Raw genomic sequence first — 16,529 nt, 5'->3', positions numbered from 1 at the left:
AAATTGCAGGTGGATAAAAAGAGGAGGTATGTACAGTTAAAGGTAGGGGACCTAGCATTGATAAAATTATAGTCATATAGAAACATTTCGTTGTTTTAAGAAAGAACAAAAATAGTGCCTTCGGTATTTTGGGCCATCTGAGATAATTAAGAAGATTGGGAATGTTGTTTATGAAAATCTCATTTTGAAAATTTTATTCCAAAACATATTTCATATGTTTTCAAAAATTTTGTTACAGAAATAACATTCTGAAAATTTAGTTCGAGAAATTTTATTCTGGAAATTGTTTCAGAAATGTTGTTCCGAAAACAATGGAAAACTTGTTCCAAAAAACTTCATACGAAATTCGGGAGTCACTTTTTTGAAGGATAAAATAGTCACTTAAAAGTTTGAGCGGGGTGTGAAAAGCAATTGTGGAGGTGTAGAAAGTAAAAATCAACCAAAACACATAATTTCTACTATGTAACCCATTTATGGAAAAGGTAATTTTATAAAAATGAAAGAAATATAAGGGATTCAATTAACAAAAAATAAAAGTGTATTTAATTATGTCTTGGGAGCTTACTTATAAGGAGAACATTTAATTCTAAAGCCTCATTGTTCTCTGTGGCCCTAGCCACCATATTCATACACTCCTTGGGTATTTATAATTCATAAGATTTTATTGATAATTAAAATAAAGAGTTAATTATATATTTGGTTCTTTATTTTTTTTAAATACCTTAACATTGATTAATGTTCGACTTTTTTAATTATATCATTGATATTAAAAACTAAAATTCTAGAAGAAAAAGATATGAAGAGATTAGATAATTTAATGCATGATTTTCTTAAACCATGTGAATTTATTTTTTCCTTATAAATGATATGAGAAGTAGTATATTATAGTATGATTACAAAACAATACTAGTAAAAAAGTATATTACATACTAGATTGAAACAATTGAAAAAAAAGGGGCTGTAAGGCTTAATTGGCCTTTCCCTATACACTTCCCTAGGTTTCTCCTAACCAGTTAAGGCAAGTTACAAATTGAACTGGTTCCATTAATTTAACTTCAATATGAGAAAGTTCATGCATCTGGTTATCATCTCTGCAATAGATAGCAGTTCCAGGGAGATGCTATATGACTTGAGTAAAAATTATTGATTTCACTGTAACTGATCTGACTGTGTTTTCTTCTTCTCAGCAAGAAATGGTTTGAACATCATTATTATTCCAATTGCTTCAATTATGTTCAGGACAAAGAACACCATATTGGTGCCTGCAGTCAAATAAATGCACATCAGTAAGTAAGCTCCTAGCAAAACAAACAATGCCCTTAACAGCTGCATTGACATCATGGTCTAGCTAGCGGGAACGGCTAAAGGGTTTGGAAGGCCTAAAACAAGCTTAAGAATGAGGCCTAAAGCAAACTCAAGGGTTTTTGAGACCTAAAACAATTAGTTCTTAAAAATATTTTTTTGAGGTATTCTTTTCTTGGAGGCCTAAAGGAAGGACTTTACCTGTTTGAGCCTTGAACCGCCCTATTAACTAGACAATATTTTATTATACCACTGCACACATGCTGTCTACTCAAACATATCTCGTTCTGCATTTACTTTTTTCTTTGTTTAGATAGTAGAAATAAATGCAACATCTCTTGTGCACACAAATAAATTAGTTGAGCATCATACCTGAGAGGAATGAAGCATCCATCCGCTTTTGTGACCAAGTTAATCTGCATTCACCATCATCATATCAGAAAATTAGATATAATTCTTAATGTATGATACTTTGGTAAGAAAGTATGTGGTTAAGAACTACTGATGAAAACTCTGTCAATCCAACTGCTAATGGATCAAAGTGGAGAGCAGTAATTTCTATTAAATATCTTTCTATGCCAACAAGGGTCAAGGGATACATTGACAGGTAACATGATACCTTTATCTTTCAATCTAGTTCACTATGAAAAAACCATATCATAAAGGAACTTAGAATGGATTAAATGAAAACCCTGCAAATTGACATGCCAGTATATTTGACATTTTTTGAACTGACAGGTAAATCTAGTAAAAGCTGAAACAGGAACACTCACACTGCACCACCTGTAGCAGGACCAATAGCTTTGAATAGGGACATGCCTGTCATGGAAATGCCATTAGCTGCACCTCTTTGGTGTTGCTCCTGTTTTCCAAATGAAAATGTCATATATGTCACAGTCCATCAACAAATAGTCTCAACCATTGTATTGAATAAAGTTGCAATAATCCAAAAATTACCACTGCTCGGTTTTGTAGGAGGAACAAACCAGTTATAATGGTGGCCTAAATTCAACAAAAAAGAGTTCAATCAGTCAAATTTGTAACATGTAAAAACTTTTTTGAATCAATTTAAACACTCAAATCACTATTAAACAGTTAAATGAACAGAGAGGTTCACTTACAGACAGAATATTCTTTAGAATTGAAGCAGTAACTATGACTATGGTTAGTGCAACACCTGACAACAATGCTATGAAAGGGTAGCTTTGCAAAAGAGGTATTGATAACATCTGCATATGGGACCAAAGTAATAGGACATTTTTCAAATAACAAAATTTGAAATGTTAAAAACAACGGTATAATAGCTACAATTTGATGAAAACTAACCCCTGTAATGCGGCCAATTCCAACAGGTCCACAAGCTCTTTCCACAAATGGATAGACCGAAATTTGGTAAATGATCATTGCAACACCTAAACATTGGAGAAGTGAGTTAGTAATTATAAAGTATCAATTGTACAATAGGAAAATGAAGATCAACACTAAATGCAAAATTTTTCTATAGCTTTGTCACTCTCAAACCCAAAATCCAGACAATTTTGTAAAACTTTAGAACTATAGGAATAACTTTAATGTGGTTCAAGTGGTATCCTACAATGTCAATACTGTTTCAAACTTTTTATGATACAAAATAGCCTATCTTTCATGCTTCCTCTTTTGTAAAGAGAAAGATATAATAATCTTGCAGTCAAAGTTATAGCATCTTGGTGTTGCACTAGAAAATTTTGGCAAGTAATGAATAAATAAGAAATTTTTTTCTAAACATTAGTTGACCAAAGTTTGGCAATCCAAATCCGTAAAATTCACATAAATGCATAAAATCTATGTGCAGTATTTGCAGATAAAAAATTAGGAAGGAAACATGTTATTGAAATAAGCAACATTGCGAAAATTGTTAGTTCCAGAGATTCACCTGTTATTGAAAGAACATTGCCAACATCATTTGTTGAGAAGTTCAACCCCCCCAGCTTTCGAGGACTGACACTCCATAATGAGAAAACCTAAAGAAAGCAAGATGAATGAATGTAGTTCACTTAAGCAGAAAAAGAATAAAAATCAGGAAAATCTAAATAACATATATCAAAGGAAATGCATAGACCATTTGTAACATCATCAAGATCAATGAGTGATACCTCTTGATAAGCAATATCATGAAGTGAGAAAACACAGTAAATTATGATAGATGACATCAAGGGCCGATTCAAGAGGAGGTTTTCATTCTTCTGAGTTGTCATGTCTTTGCCAGCTCCACTGTTTCCATTTTCCAAAGCTTCAGCATCTTCCACGGATTCATCACTACAACTGTGGGTGTGAAGTGTTTCCTGTAGGTATTTTAAACAATTATATTGATGATGGTGATAGGGGGAGCTATTCAACCCTTAATATCTATGTTTTTATGATGAACAAAAGAATAGTTTTATAGTTTCTTGCACAACAAATAGCATAACAATTGTTTTATCTTTATTGTGTTTGTGCTTGATATATGAATTCATTGTTTGTAAATGAATCATGCCTAAAACATATTGAACATTTCATTTATGGAAGAAACAATCGGTTAAACAATGTATATAATCTGTTAGATTTTTCCAGATATCATTGTATGATTAACAAGGGCAAACAACTGTATAGTAATTGTTGTAATTTGAGATAATATCTTTAGAATCTTCCTAATTAGAGGAAATAGATACATAATCTTTTATTTTATTTTATTTTTCCTAGTTTCCCTATTTCCCTTTTTAGGAGAACTAAATTATTACAAATAAAGGGTATGAAAATGTATTTTTTATGATTGAGAATAATAAAATAAGTCTTATTTTCAACTTGGTGTCAGAGCTCCTGATCTTGGGGCTCGATTCCGCTGCAACAAGTCGCACCGCCGCCGCTGTCCGACTACCGCCGCTGCCGCCGTCGCCGGTTGGGGTTGTTGATAGGAAAGAAAGGTGCGCCCAAAACCGGCGATCACAACGCCGGAAGTCGCTCCGTGAGAGGAGTCGCCACGCGCTGCCACCGTCGCTGGCGCGTGTAGCCCACGCACCCACCACTGACGGGACCCACTCGCCGCCGCCGCCACAGATAGGGTCGCCGGAGCCCCCTGAGTCTATTCCTAGGGTCGGTGACAACTCATTTTGGTTGTATTTGAGTATATCTGAGTTTTAAGTTTTGCTCATTTTTTCTCGGTGTGACCCACTTGCCGTCACCGCCACAGAAGAGTTGCCGGAGCCTCCTGAGTCTATTTTTAGGGTTGGTGACGACCCGTTTGGCCTTTATTTGAGTAGATCTGAGTTTGAAGTTTTTGCTCTTTTTTGTTGGGTACGTGATGTCCGAAGAAAAAAATATTCATTTGGGGGTGGCTAATGACCTACCAAATATAGGAAGTACCTTTTGGTTGGATGGTCAGAATTACTTACAATGGAGCCAATTTATTTTAAGGATTCTCAAGGGTCGTTCAAAACTTGATCACATAGATGGAGGAGGACCAAGACCACACGATCCTCATTTTTCAATTTGGGACAAGGAAGATTCATTAATTATGACTTGGATGTGGCAATCCATGATTCCTGAGATAAGGAAAAATTATATGTTTCATTCTTCTGCAAAAGAAATATGGGATGATTTACAGAGTACTTTTTCTTTTAAAAAGGATCTTGTTGCTTACTATGACATCAAGAATAGGATATTTAATACAAAACAGGGCTCCCTTTCCGTATCAGAATATCACGGAATCCTGAATGGTCTTTGTATGGAACTCGATCAGATCCAAACAATAAAGATGTGTAAAACAGATGTTGCCGCTCTTGCTGAATTCATTGAAGGGGAAAAACCTTTAAATTTCTCTAGGGCCTGAATCATGAGTACGACCCAATCCGGGTTCAAATTTTTGGAAGAGAAAAATTACCACCCTTGTCAGAAGTTTTTTTATGGTAAGAGGAGAAGAAACTCGGTGAACTGTTATGCTTCATGGAGGGATCTCCAACACAGGCTCTACCATGACAATTGGAAAGGGAGTCCACAAGGTAACAAATGCTGGGGGAAAGACGTTTGAAAGAGGTACTCATGGGGATTATTGTTCATACTGTAAAAGATCTGGAGATACCAAGGAAACATGCTTCAAACTCCATGGAAGAAAGAATGTTCTCGAGCGCATGGGAAACAACAAAGGGCCTACTCAAAGATGGGTAAACCATACTACCTCAGAACGGGAAGCTACCAATCAATCTAGTCCTTCCCAGTCTAATCCACCACCACCACCAGATCTTGATATGAAAGCTTATAAGGAGAAAATCGAGCGCTTGGAAGCAATAGTTGAATCAATGAGTAAACCCTCTGGATCATGTACTCTGTCCATAAAAGGTAAGATTTGTCTGAATATTGTTGGTCATGTGTCTCAAGGTATTTGGATCCTTGATTCGGGTGCAACTAATCATATGACACCTTTCAATGGGTATTTCAACTCATATGGAAAAAGCAATAAAGAACAACTTATTATAGTTGCAAATGGTCAAGGTATACCTGTATGCGGCTCTGGGAATATATTTTTGGACTCATTTATTATATTGAAGGATGTTTAGCATGTTCCTCAATTAGCTAATAGTCTTATCTTTGTGCAAAAACTCACAAAGGATTTAAATTGTTCAATAATATTTTTTCTAAGTTATTGTGTTTTTCAGGACCTTGCCACGGGGAAGACGATTTTAACTGCTAAGGAGCAAAGTGGGTTGTATTTTTTAGAGTTTGATGACCAACGCAACACACAAATCATGAGTCAACAAGCTACATCTGAGATGTGGACAATATCTCAAATATGGTTACATCATCAAAGGCTTGGGCATCCTTCATTTAGTCTTATCAAGTCCTTGTTTCCCCATTTGTTTACCAAGGAGTATGTTGAGTCTTTTAATTGTGATATTTGTCAATCGTCAAAACACCATCGTGCATCTTATCCTATTAGTAATAAAAAGAGTATTTCTCCATTTGATTTAATTCACTCTGATGTTTGGGGTCCTGTCATAGATTCTTATTTCGGAGCCAAATGGTTCGTTACTTTTATTGATGATTGTACTCGTGTCACGTGGACATACCTTATGAAAAATAAATCCGAAGTTTTTCAAATTTTTGTTAATTTTTTCCGTCTTGTCCAAACTCAATTTGAATAAAATATCAAAAGAATTAGGTCTGATAATGGTATTGAATATGTGAATCATGAATTTCTCAATTTTTGTCTCATAATGGTATTGTTCATGAACTAACCTGTGTTAATACCCCTCAACAAAATGGGGTTGTTGAAAGAAAGAATCATCATCTTGAAGTAACTAGAGCTCTTCTTTTTCAAATGTTTGTTCCAAAACATTACTGGGGAGAAGCTGTGTTAACTGCCACATATCTCATCAACAGGTTACCCACTTGTATCTTAAATGGCATTAGTCCTATAGAGTCTCTATTGTCTTTTGTTCCTTCTTCTTCCCTAATAACAAGTCTACCTAGTCGAGTCTTTGGATGTGTTGTTTTTGTTCACTCTCATCATCCTAACTGTGGTAAATTAGATCCCAAAGCTCTTAAATGTGTCTTTATTAGGTATCCTTCTAATAAAAAAGGTACAAATGTTATCATCCTCAGAGTCGTCGCGTCTTTATCACCATGGATGTCACCTTTCATGAAACAAAATCCTTTTATGTTAGTCCACCACTTCAGGGGGAGAAAGCACTTGAAGTGGATGAACTCTCCTTCTTGTCATTACCATGTTTGTCTTTGCAGGATGCCCAAGACCTGAGCAATGAAGCTACAATAGTCCACAGTGAGGAAGAACAGGAAGACAGATTTTTTGGCAAAAAACATGAAAGAAGAGAACAACCAACTTTGACTCTCGAGCAAGAAAAATTGTCTAATCCGGAGGTGAGGATCCCTGAAGATATCAATGAGGAAGAGGTAAGTATTACTAAGGATTTACCCATTGCATTGAGAAAGGGAAGAAGATCATGTGCTAAATATCCTATTTCTCAGTATGTTTGCACTAACAATCTCTCTAATAAGCACAAAAGTTTTATTGCTGCCATTGATGCCACAAAAATTCCTACCTCAATCCAGGAGGCCATGAAACTTGAACATTGGAATAAAGCCATGAAAGAAGAGATGAATGCATTAGAAAGAAATTCAACTTGGGAGATTGTTGATAAGCTAAGAGACAAGAAGGCAGTAGGGTGTAGATAGATATTCACAGTGAAACATAAGACAGATGGGACAATAGAAAGATATAAAGCTAGATTGGTGGCAAAAGGATATACCCAAACATATGGGATTGATTATGAGGAGACATTTGCCCCAATGGCAAAGATGAATACAGTTCGAGTTATTCTCGCTTTGGCTGCCCATTTTGGATGGGACTTACACCAACTAGTTGTGAAGAATGTCTTTCTTAGTGGAAATATAGATGAGGAAGTGTACATGGAGATTCCCCTGATAACGGTTGAAAAATCGTTACTTTTATACTTAATGTTGATATTAAAAACACTCTTTTTGACTTAGAAGCTTGCTTGAACTTATGTTTTTGCTTTAGTTTTGTGAATAAGAGAGTTGAGGTTATACTTGATGATTTTATCACTAAATTCTCTTGATTTTGTAGGCTATTGGAATGATTTGAAAGAAGAGTTAAAGTATCAAATAGTTGGAATGCATAAAAGTCAACCAGAATGCAGAATAGTCAACCAATGCAAAAAAGTCAACCAAAATGTAGAAAAGTCAACCAGAGTGCAGAAAAGTAGGGCTGAGCGCCAGTCTAGGTTGAGCGTCAGTTTAGTGCCGCAATTACCGCTGAACGGCCTTTTTGGGCGTTGAGCGCCAGTTTCGTGGGCTTGGACCTGTTTTCTGTTATTTTTTAGTTCTATTTAAGGACTTGCACGTTCTAGGGATTATATCTTTTGATGGCTTGATCACAGAAACACATTTTTCACCCCTTGGGGATAGATTTGGGGATGGTGATAGCTTTCCTCTTCTCTTTCTAGGGTTTTTCTATCTCTTCCATCCTTTCATTCCATTGTTCATCTAGTTTCACCATGTCTATGGTGAACTAAACCTCCATTGTTGTTGAGGATTGATGTAACCTTTGTAAACTCTCATGTATTGAATTGATTCTTGATTATATTCATTAATTGTTAGGGTTTCTCCTCTACACTCTATGCATGCTTTGTTTAACTCATTTAATTGCATGATCATTGATTTTGTCGATATGAACACATACGGGGAAATCTAGATCTGGGGAATCTCTCCCAAAAGCAGTATTGCCTAGACATAGGGATATGAGGGTTGGTTGCCTTTAAGCTTCTGTGCGAATGTAATGCACGATTAATTGCTAGGGAGACAAGACATTGTGAACTAGTAATTAGGATTAGGCTTTCTTCACCGAGACATTGGGTTTAAGGTAAATTAGAAAGTGACATTAACATTAATGAAGAAGACGAATTCATATATGCATGAGAGTAAACTAGGTGAAATCTAAAACCCAACAACAATACCATTAACTTCATTCATTCATTTTTGTGTTTAGCCTCAATTGATCAAATTGCATTCATGTTTATTTTTATTGCATTTGCATTCAAAAACCCCAAAATTTATTCTTTAGAGTCTTAATTAGTTGGGTAATCACATAAATGTTTAGTGCAATGAGTCTCTTGGGAAACAATACTTGATCTTACTATTTATTATTACTTGACACGATTCGGTACACTTGCCGAAGTGTTAACAAGTTTTTGGCACCATTGTCGGGGATCAAAAATCAAGAATCAATTAAATACATGAGAGTTTACAAAGGTTACATCAATCCCCAACAACAATGGAGGTTTAGTTCACCATAGACATGGTGAAAGTAGATGAAAATAATGAAAAGAATGAAAGATAGAACCTTAAAAGTTGAAGATCGGAGCTTCCACATCCAAAATCCGCCTTTGAGGGGGGAAAGAAGTGTAATTTCGCCTCTTTCTGTCCAAAGATATGAGATTGATTATGAGGAGACAATTGCCCCAGTGGCAAAGATGAATACAGTTTGAGTTATTCTCGTTTTGGTTGCCCATTTTGGATGGGACTTACACCAGCTGGATGTGAAGAATGTCTTTCTTCATGGAAATCTAGATGAGGAAGTGTACATGGAGATTTCCCAATGTTTTAAAGTGAAAAATGAAAGAAACAAGGTATGCCTCCTGAAGAAAGCATTGAATGGTCTTAAGCAATCCCCTAGAGCATGGTTTGGAAGATTTACAAAAGCAATGGTTTCCTTGGGATACAGATGTTAAGACTTCGTCAAGTGTACCGAATCGTTCAAGTAATAATAAATGGTAAGACCTGTTAACACTTCGGTAAGTGTACCGAATCGTATCAAGTAATAATAAAATGGTAAGACCAAGTATCGTTTCCCAAAGGACTCACGGCCTAGACAATTATGTGATTTCTTGATTAAATTAGACTTGTAAACAAAATCATTGTGGTTGAATTGCGAAAAATAAACATGAATGCAAGTTTTTGATCAATTGGATTGAAAGATGCAAAAGTGATTGATGTAAAATATGGAATGATGATGTTGTTGGTGTTTCCGATTTATCCTATCTCACTCTCATGTATTCATGAATTCATCTTTGTTTTAATGTCACTTTCTAATTTACCTTAAACCCGATGTCTCGATGAAGAAAGCCTACTCCTAATCACTAGTTTACAATGTCTTGTCTCCCTAACAATTATTCATGCATTACATTCGCACAAAAGCTTAAAGGCAACTGATCCTCCTATTCCTATGTCTAGGTAATATTGCTTCCGGGAGAATTTCCCCAGTTCTAGATTTACCTATATGTGTCCATATAGATAACATCAATGATCATGCAATTGAATGAGTTAAACAAAGCATGCATAGAGTAAAGAGGAAAAACCCTAACAATTAATGAAGTAAAGCATATATAATCAAGAATCAATTCAATACATGAGAGTTTCAAAGGATTACACCATTTCCCCAACAATAATGGAGGTTTAGTTCACCATAGACATAGTGAAACTAGATGAAAATAATGAAAAGAATGAAAGATAGAACCCTAGAATTTGAAGAAAGGAGCTTCCGCATCCAAAATCCGCCTCCAAGGGGTGAGAGAAGTGTGATTTCGCCTCTTTCTGTCCAAAAATATCAACCCTAGGTCGACTAAACCCTTATATAGTTTATTAAAAATATAGAAAATTGGCCCAAGCCCTATTAAACAACGCTCAACAACAGTTTTGGGGCTCAGCGGCAAGTGCGGCACTCAGAATGACCCTGAGCGTTGACGCTCAGGCGCGAAATAGTGTATACAACAGCACAGTCTGGCGCTGAGCGGTAGTTGCGATACTTGAATTGGCCCTCAGCGGTAGCGCTTAAGCATGAGACAATGTACTCATCAGCCAGATTCGCGCTCAACGGTGCAAATGGCGTTGAGCGGTGGCAACAATTATTCTTTTTTGCACTTTTCCTTCCTTTCCTAAGTCCAACTCCTTGGTACTTCAACTTCTTTCATCCAATTCATCTTAATTCTTGTCAAAACAAGGAAAATCAAGCATAAAACTCATCCAACTCTCTTATTTCCAAAACTTAAGCAAAAACATGATTTCAAGCTAGTTTCTAAGTCATAAAGGTTGTTTTTAAGGTCAAAATTAAGTATAAAAATAACGATTTTTCAACCGTTATCAATAGACAAAGCCAAGGAGATCATACTCTATTCATAAAGCACTCTTATACAGGTAAACTCACTCTATTGCTTGTCTATGTGGATGATATGATTATTGCAGGAGATGATGAAATAGAAAAGTTGGCATTAAAATAAAAATTGGCAGCTCAATTTGAAATGAAAGACCTTGGAAAAGTCAAATATTTTCTTGGAATAGATGTTGCCTACTCCAAGAATGAAATTTTCATCTCCCAAAGGAAATATGTACTTGATCTCCTCAAAGAAACAGGAAAGCTGGGATGTAGAACCTCAACAGTTCCTATAGAACAGAATCACATAATTGGAAGTGAAGAAAGTGCTCCTATAGAGAAGGCCCAATATCAGAGATTGGTGGGAAAATTGATTTATCTATCACACACAAGACCAGACATTGCTTATGCAGTTAGTGTAGTGATCCAATTTATGCATGATCCAAGAGAGACACACATGCAAGTTGTTGACAAAATTCTCCAATACTTGAAGTCAAGTCCAGGAAAGGGGCTATTATTCAAAAGGGAAGACACATTGACTATGAAGATATATACTGATGCTAACTATGCAGGTTCTATTACTGACAGAAAATCTACTTTTGGGTATTGTGTATTTCTTGGAGATAGTCTAGTAACATGGAGAAGCAAAAAGCAAGATAGAGTATCTCGTTCTAGTGCAGAAGCTGAATTTCGAGCCCTTGCTCAAAGAATGTGTGAAGGACTCTGGATGAAAATCATTTTGGATGATCTTAAAGTCAAAGTGGAACACCCGGTGCAACTACACTGTGACAATAAGTCTGCTGTGAGCATAGCCCATAATCCAGTACAATATGACAGAACCAAAAACACATTGAAATTGACAGACATTTCATCAAAGATAATCTTGACAGAGGCTTTGTGATTACAACTCATGTTCCTACAGAACTTCAAATAGCAGATATTTTTACAAAAGGGCTTACTCCGGGTAGATTTCAAGATCTTGTAGGCAAGTTGGGAATGATTGATATTCATTTATCAACTTGAGGGGGAGTGTTGTAATTTGAGATAATATCTTTAGAATCTTCCTAATTAGAGAAAATAGATACATAATCTTTTATTTTATTTTATTTTTCCTAGTTTCCCTATTTCCCTTTTTAGGAGAACTAGATTATTACAAATAGAGGGTATGAGATTGTATTTTTTATGATTGAGAATAATAAAATAAGTCTTATTTTCAACTGTAATCGATTACATAAGTTGTATAATCGATTAAAACACGAAGTTATGCCAATATATGTTTCATTAGTGTATTGATCTGTTTAGAATGAAAGTTGATTTGAAAATTTGCTTAAGTGTTGACATAACCGATTACATAAGTTTCATAATCGGTTAAGTATGTTTTATGTGTCAAAATCAATTTCATTTAAACCCTGAATTGTTTTAACGGACAAATGAATTTATTGCTGGCTTATAAGAATTATATAATCGATTACATGCGCATAATCTATTAAAATCAAAATAAGAAAACTTGGGAGAATATGTTAAAGCAGAAGGAAAAACTTAATAGATTACATAAATTTAGTAATCAATTAAAATGCGTCATGATTTAAAAAATCCTATAAATAATGTCTTGCGCGTTGTTCGAAAACAATTCAATTGCAATCAATTTCATAACTAACTATTTCATTGAGTTTTGATTACAGAAGCGTCTAAGAAGTGTCTTGAAGAATCAATGATCAAATTTGGATTTTACACATCAAGATTTTATCAAGAAATTGGGCTGAATTGTTCTGATTGGATCTGCACTACTGGAGTGTACTTAGAAGATCAATATAGTGGAATCCCTTCAACTCATGTTGTTGAAGGAAGACTCGATGTAGGCTTGGCCGAACCAATATAAATTGCTTGTGTTAATATTTTTCTATCCTTTTCTCTTTTACCATTGATTCAACATTTGTTGTTTTATTGATTTCAAGAAAACCAAAGATTTTGCAAAGCTTTTGAAAAGATCAATTTTTAAAGCAAAATCCAATTTACCCCTTTCTTGGCTAGAGATATAAGTCATCTCTTTTCTAGTAGATGAGGTAGACAAACTAGATAATATAGCCAATGAAGATGAAAAGTCATCAAAAAATTGTTACAAGACTAAAAAGCCACAAAACATAAAGAAGATAGAAACATACGTAATCAATGAAGAACCTTAGAAACATACCGGAATCCAGAAGCAGCAAATAATTACTAAAAATGCTACTGCTGATATTACAAGGTTGGGCAAGAGGTATGGAAACCTGCACAATGATTTATATGCTTTGGTAAATGAAAACCAGAGAATTATTAAAAGGATAAAATGATAAAAACACAAAGAAGAAAGGAAATCGAATCCAAAAGACCACTTACTTATCCCAAATGGAACCCTTTGAAAATAAATGTGGGTACTTCTCTACTGGCTACAATGAAAATTTTTCCAAAAGTATTAGATAAACATGTACCTGCACAATACCCACTCACACAGAAACTTGAGTACTTATCAATGCAAAATATGGAAAAAAGAAAACAGAACATGCATGAGACCATTTTTCCTAGATGCATGAGACCATACTGTAAAAATTTCTATTCCTCAATCAAATACAGAATTTCAGGCATTGACTTTCTAAATAAGCAAGAAGTCTTTCAATTGAAAAACAAACTCATCTTACAGTATATACAAAATTAAAGGCTTTTTATGCAGGTGCATCCGACAGTTATACTCCAGATGGCAAAGATTATAGAGAAAACCTGAGCCAAATAGCCTCCCAATGCTGGGCCAATGATTAAACCTGTGCCCCAAGCTGCACTGACCTAAAGCAAATCACACTTTGAATTATTCTTGGGAAATGTAGTTTTAAGAAGTAATAGTATAAAATAGATGATGATGCTAACTGTTGATAGTCCTAGAGCATGGTGTTCATCTCGAAAAATTTCAGTGGCATAGGCCTGTTAAATAAAGGAGTTAGCAAACAGACATGTACAACCGGAAGTTTGAACAAAATTGAGCAAGAAATTTATGAAAGTGCTAACTATTTAGTGTTTAAAATATGATACCTTCACTGGTCCAAGCATACCATTTAAACTTCCAAGAAGAAATCTTGTAGTAAGAGCCATCCAAAAACTAGTACTGAGGCCAAATAGTGTGTTGAAAATGACACTGAAATCAAGTAAGCACTGAGAATTATAGGAAGCTGAACAAATAACTTAAAGAAAGAACCAATCCTTTGAGAGATATACTTACACCACCACAATCCCTGCAAACATTACAGGCTTTCTACCATAGCGATCAGCAACAACTCCCCATAATATAGATGTCAAACATCTGCCAAGCATGAATGAAGAGCCTACAACATTTTCATCACACAGGCTTCCCTAGTAAGTAGTAACTTGCAAGGATTGTTGAAGACTTCAAAAAAATGATAATGATAGAAGTAATCTTACCAATATAACCAGCATAAGAACTGATATCAGCTTCTGTTTTCGCAATATTAAAATCCCTTACCTGAAAATAATCGTTCCATCATTGAGGAATCTGGATATGTATTATACTCATCCATGACATAAAGTTAAACAGTAATCACAACTTTAGTTTTGTAAGTATTTCAGAACAAATAAAAAAACTGAACTAAGAGTAGTAATCACTTAAAAACGGACTTTAGCATATTCCAAGTACTCAAGTAAATGTATTCTAGAACTTCCAACAATGATGTTTAAGCATTCAAGTAAATGTATTCATAGAACTTCCAACAATGTCACAAGATCAAAATATACATCGAGTTCAATTGATAGCTAAACTCACCATGAAATAAAGGAATGGAAAGAGAGATGATATAGGCAGTGCTGCAGAGGACAGAATAAAGTACTATCAGAGCAAACTCAATAGTTTCAAATGACCAAAAGAAACAGAATAATGGCAACTGGTAAAATAGAGAAACAAATGCTGATTTTCCTTCCAAAATATTATGGGATCAGAAGGCACTGCTCTTTTTAGCCAAGGTACACAATATCACGCATTCAAGATAGAGATGAAATATTCATGTAAACTTAATCAGACACCACTAAGGGGGGTCCTTTTCCTGATTGATTTAGTTAAAACACTAGTATTACAGCTTTAGCTTAAGATTAAACTGTTAAGGTAACCTGTCAACTTTATTTTCAGTTTCAGCTTTGAATAAGCACCAAATTTTATGCCTACCTGGCTGAACTTTTAGCAACCCCTATGGCAAACTTTCTGAGTGATGCAAAAGAAGATAAGAGCAGTAAAAAAAGTTAGATCATTCTCATGAGAAAGGCCCTTTCACAGTTAACACGAAGTTAAAGAATCTAAACATTTAGTCAGAAGCTAGAACAGTAGCTGTAGCATTAGCAAACATTGCACTCACAAACACCCCAGAAGTCCCCAACAACAACACAGAAACAGGAAGCACCAACTTTTCCAGAAGTTAAAATGCTAAAAATAATGTCAAATGTTTACCATTGGACAACACCAATGTCCATATGATAGCAAGATTTTTAATGGGTACGCCTTGTCCCTCACTCAACTCTTTGGCCTGATCCACTTTGCAACCGGGGCAGTTATCGTAGTACTTCTTCCTCCCCAACAATGGCTGCTTCACGTTCTCCTCTCTCATGTTTGTGATATTGTTTCACTCAGGTCCCTTTTTCCTTTTACATGCATCAATCATTCAAACCCAGAAAAGATAATCAGAAAAGATAGCCACTTGCTAAGCGCACAATGGAGAATCACAAAGGGTGAGGAAACAAACATACATACATGCACACAATCAACAAAGGAAGAACTTTAGGACCCGTTCTTGCTATAATGCAAAAGTAGGAACATGACAACACAGGCTCTGTTCTCTCTCACATGCTATATGATGCCACCTAACAAATAATCCAGAGCCGTAGACGAACAAAACTAGTGGCATCATTGCACACGTCAGAGTGAAAAAAAATGTGCAATGGGGGTAGTGATGAAGGTGGAAAAGTTGTATAAGAAAGAATCGTTATTGGATGTGAAGCTATTCAATCTACGTATCTAAGATCATATATGTGATTAAAATAGAGAAAATGAGTAATAACAAAACAAAGGGGTCTTACATCTAAAGACAGAGATAGGAATAGGAACAAAATGATGTCGGAAGTGAAGACAACATAATTGTCAAACACGGATTAGTTCCGAAATTTTGAAGTGATATCAAATCTGTGACATACCTATGTATGGCTCTAATTTGATTAGGTAAGGTTCGAAATAAAATTTGTATAACATGGTTATTTTTTTGGTTTAAACACGTTATTGATCTTTGATCTTTCAAAAAAAATGGTAAATTCTTGACCAAGTAAATTAATACCTTATATGCTCTAAATTTAGTTTTGTAATAAAAATGAAATTTTTTTATTTTGTCTGTCTGAAAAAATACAGATAGACTCTAGCATATTATAATTTAATAATAAAATGTTTTTTTTTAAATTAAACATTTAATCTAATTTAATTTTATAAAACTTTAAACTGAAATCTGTATCT

General features: G+C 35.0%; 1 protein-coding gene across 3 annotated transcripts; it reads right to left on the bottom strand.

Annotated features, from left to right (window-relative positions):
• Nucleotides 1–810: 810 nt before the first annotated feature.
• On the bottom strand, nucleotides 811–16,116 carry LOC108340506 (protein ZINC INDUCED FACILITATOR-LIKE 1). 3 transcript variants are annotated; one of them, XM_052877490.1, is made up of 18 exons: nucleotides 15,780–16,116; nucleotides 15,480–15,670; nucleotides 14,805–14,845; nucleotides 14,447–14,507; nucleotides 14,247–14,349; nucleotides 14,060–14,162; nucleotides 13,898–13,951; nucleotides 13,754–13,816; nucleotides 13,376–13,425; nucleotides 13,191–13,266; nucleotides 3,435–3,623; nucleotides 3,215–3,302; nucleotides 2,629–2,714; nucleotides 2,424–2,531; nucleotides 2,260–2,304; nucleotides 2,076–2,164; nucleotides 1,675–1,718; nucleotides 811–1,262 (listed from the first exon to the last, which is right to left on the bottom strand). In XM_052877490.1, the coding sequence occupies exons 2-18, from the start codon at nucleotides 15,634–15,636 to the stop codon at nucleotides 1,150–1,152; spliced, it is 1,470 nt and encodes a 489-aa protein (XP_052733450.1). In that variant the 5' UTR covers nucleotides 15,637–15,670; nucleotides 15,780–16,116; the 3' UTR covers nucleotides 811–1,149. The 3 variants fall into 3 exon arrangements, with proteins under 3 accessions (XP_052733450.1, XP_017433444.2, XP_052733451.1); XM_017577955.2 differs by having other exon boundaries at nucleotides 15,480–15,788; XM_052877491.1 differs by lacking the exons at nucleotides 15,480–15,670; nucleotides 15,780–16,116 and having other exon boundaries at nucleotides 14,247–14,372.
• Between the last annotated feature and the right edge of the window lie 413 nt (nucleotides 16,117–16,529).

The sequence above is a fragment of the Vigna angularis genome, chromosome 5, assembly GCF_016808095.1.
Source record: "Vigna angularis cultivar LongXiaoDou No.4 chromosome 5, ASM1680809v1, whole genome shotgun sequence".
Lineage (NCBI taxonomy): Eukaryota > Viridiplantae > Streptophyta > Magnoliopsida > Fabales > Fabaceae > Vigna > Vigna angularis.
This window is presented reverse-complemented; position numbering and strand designations above follow the sequence as displayed.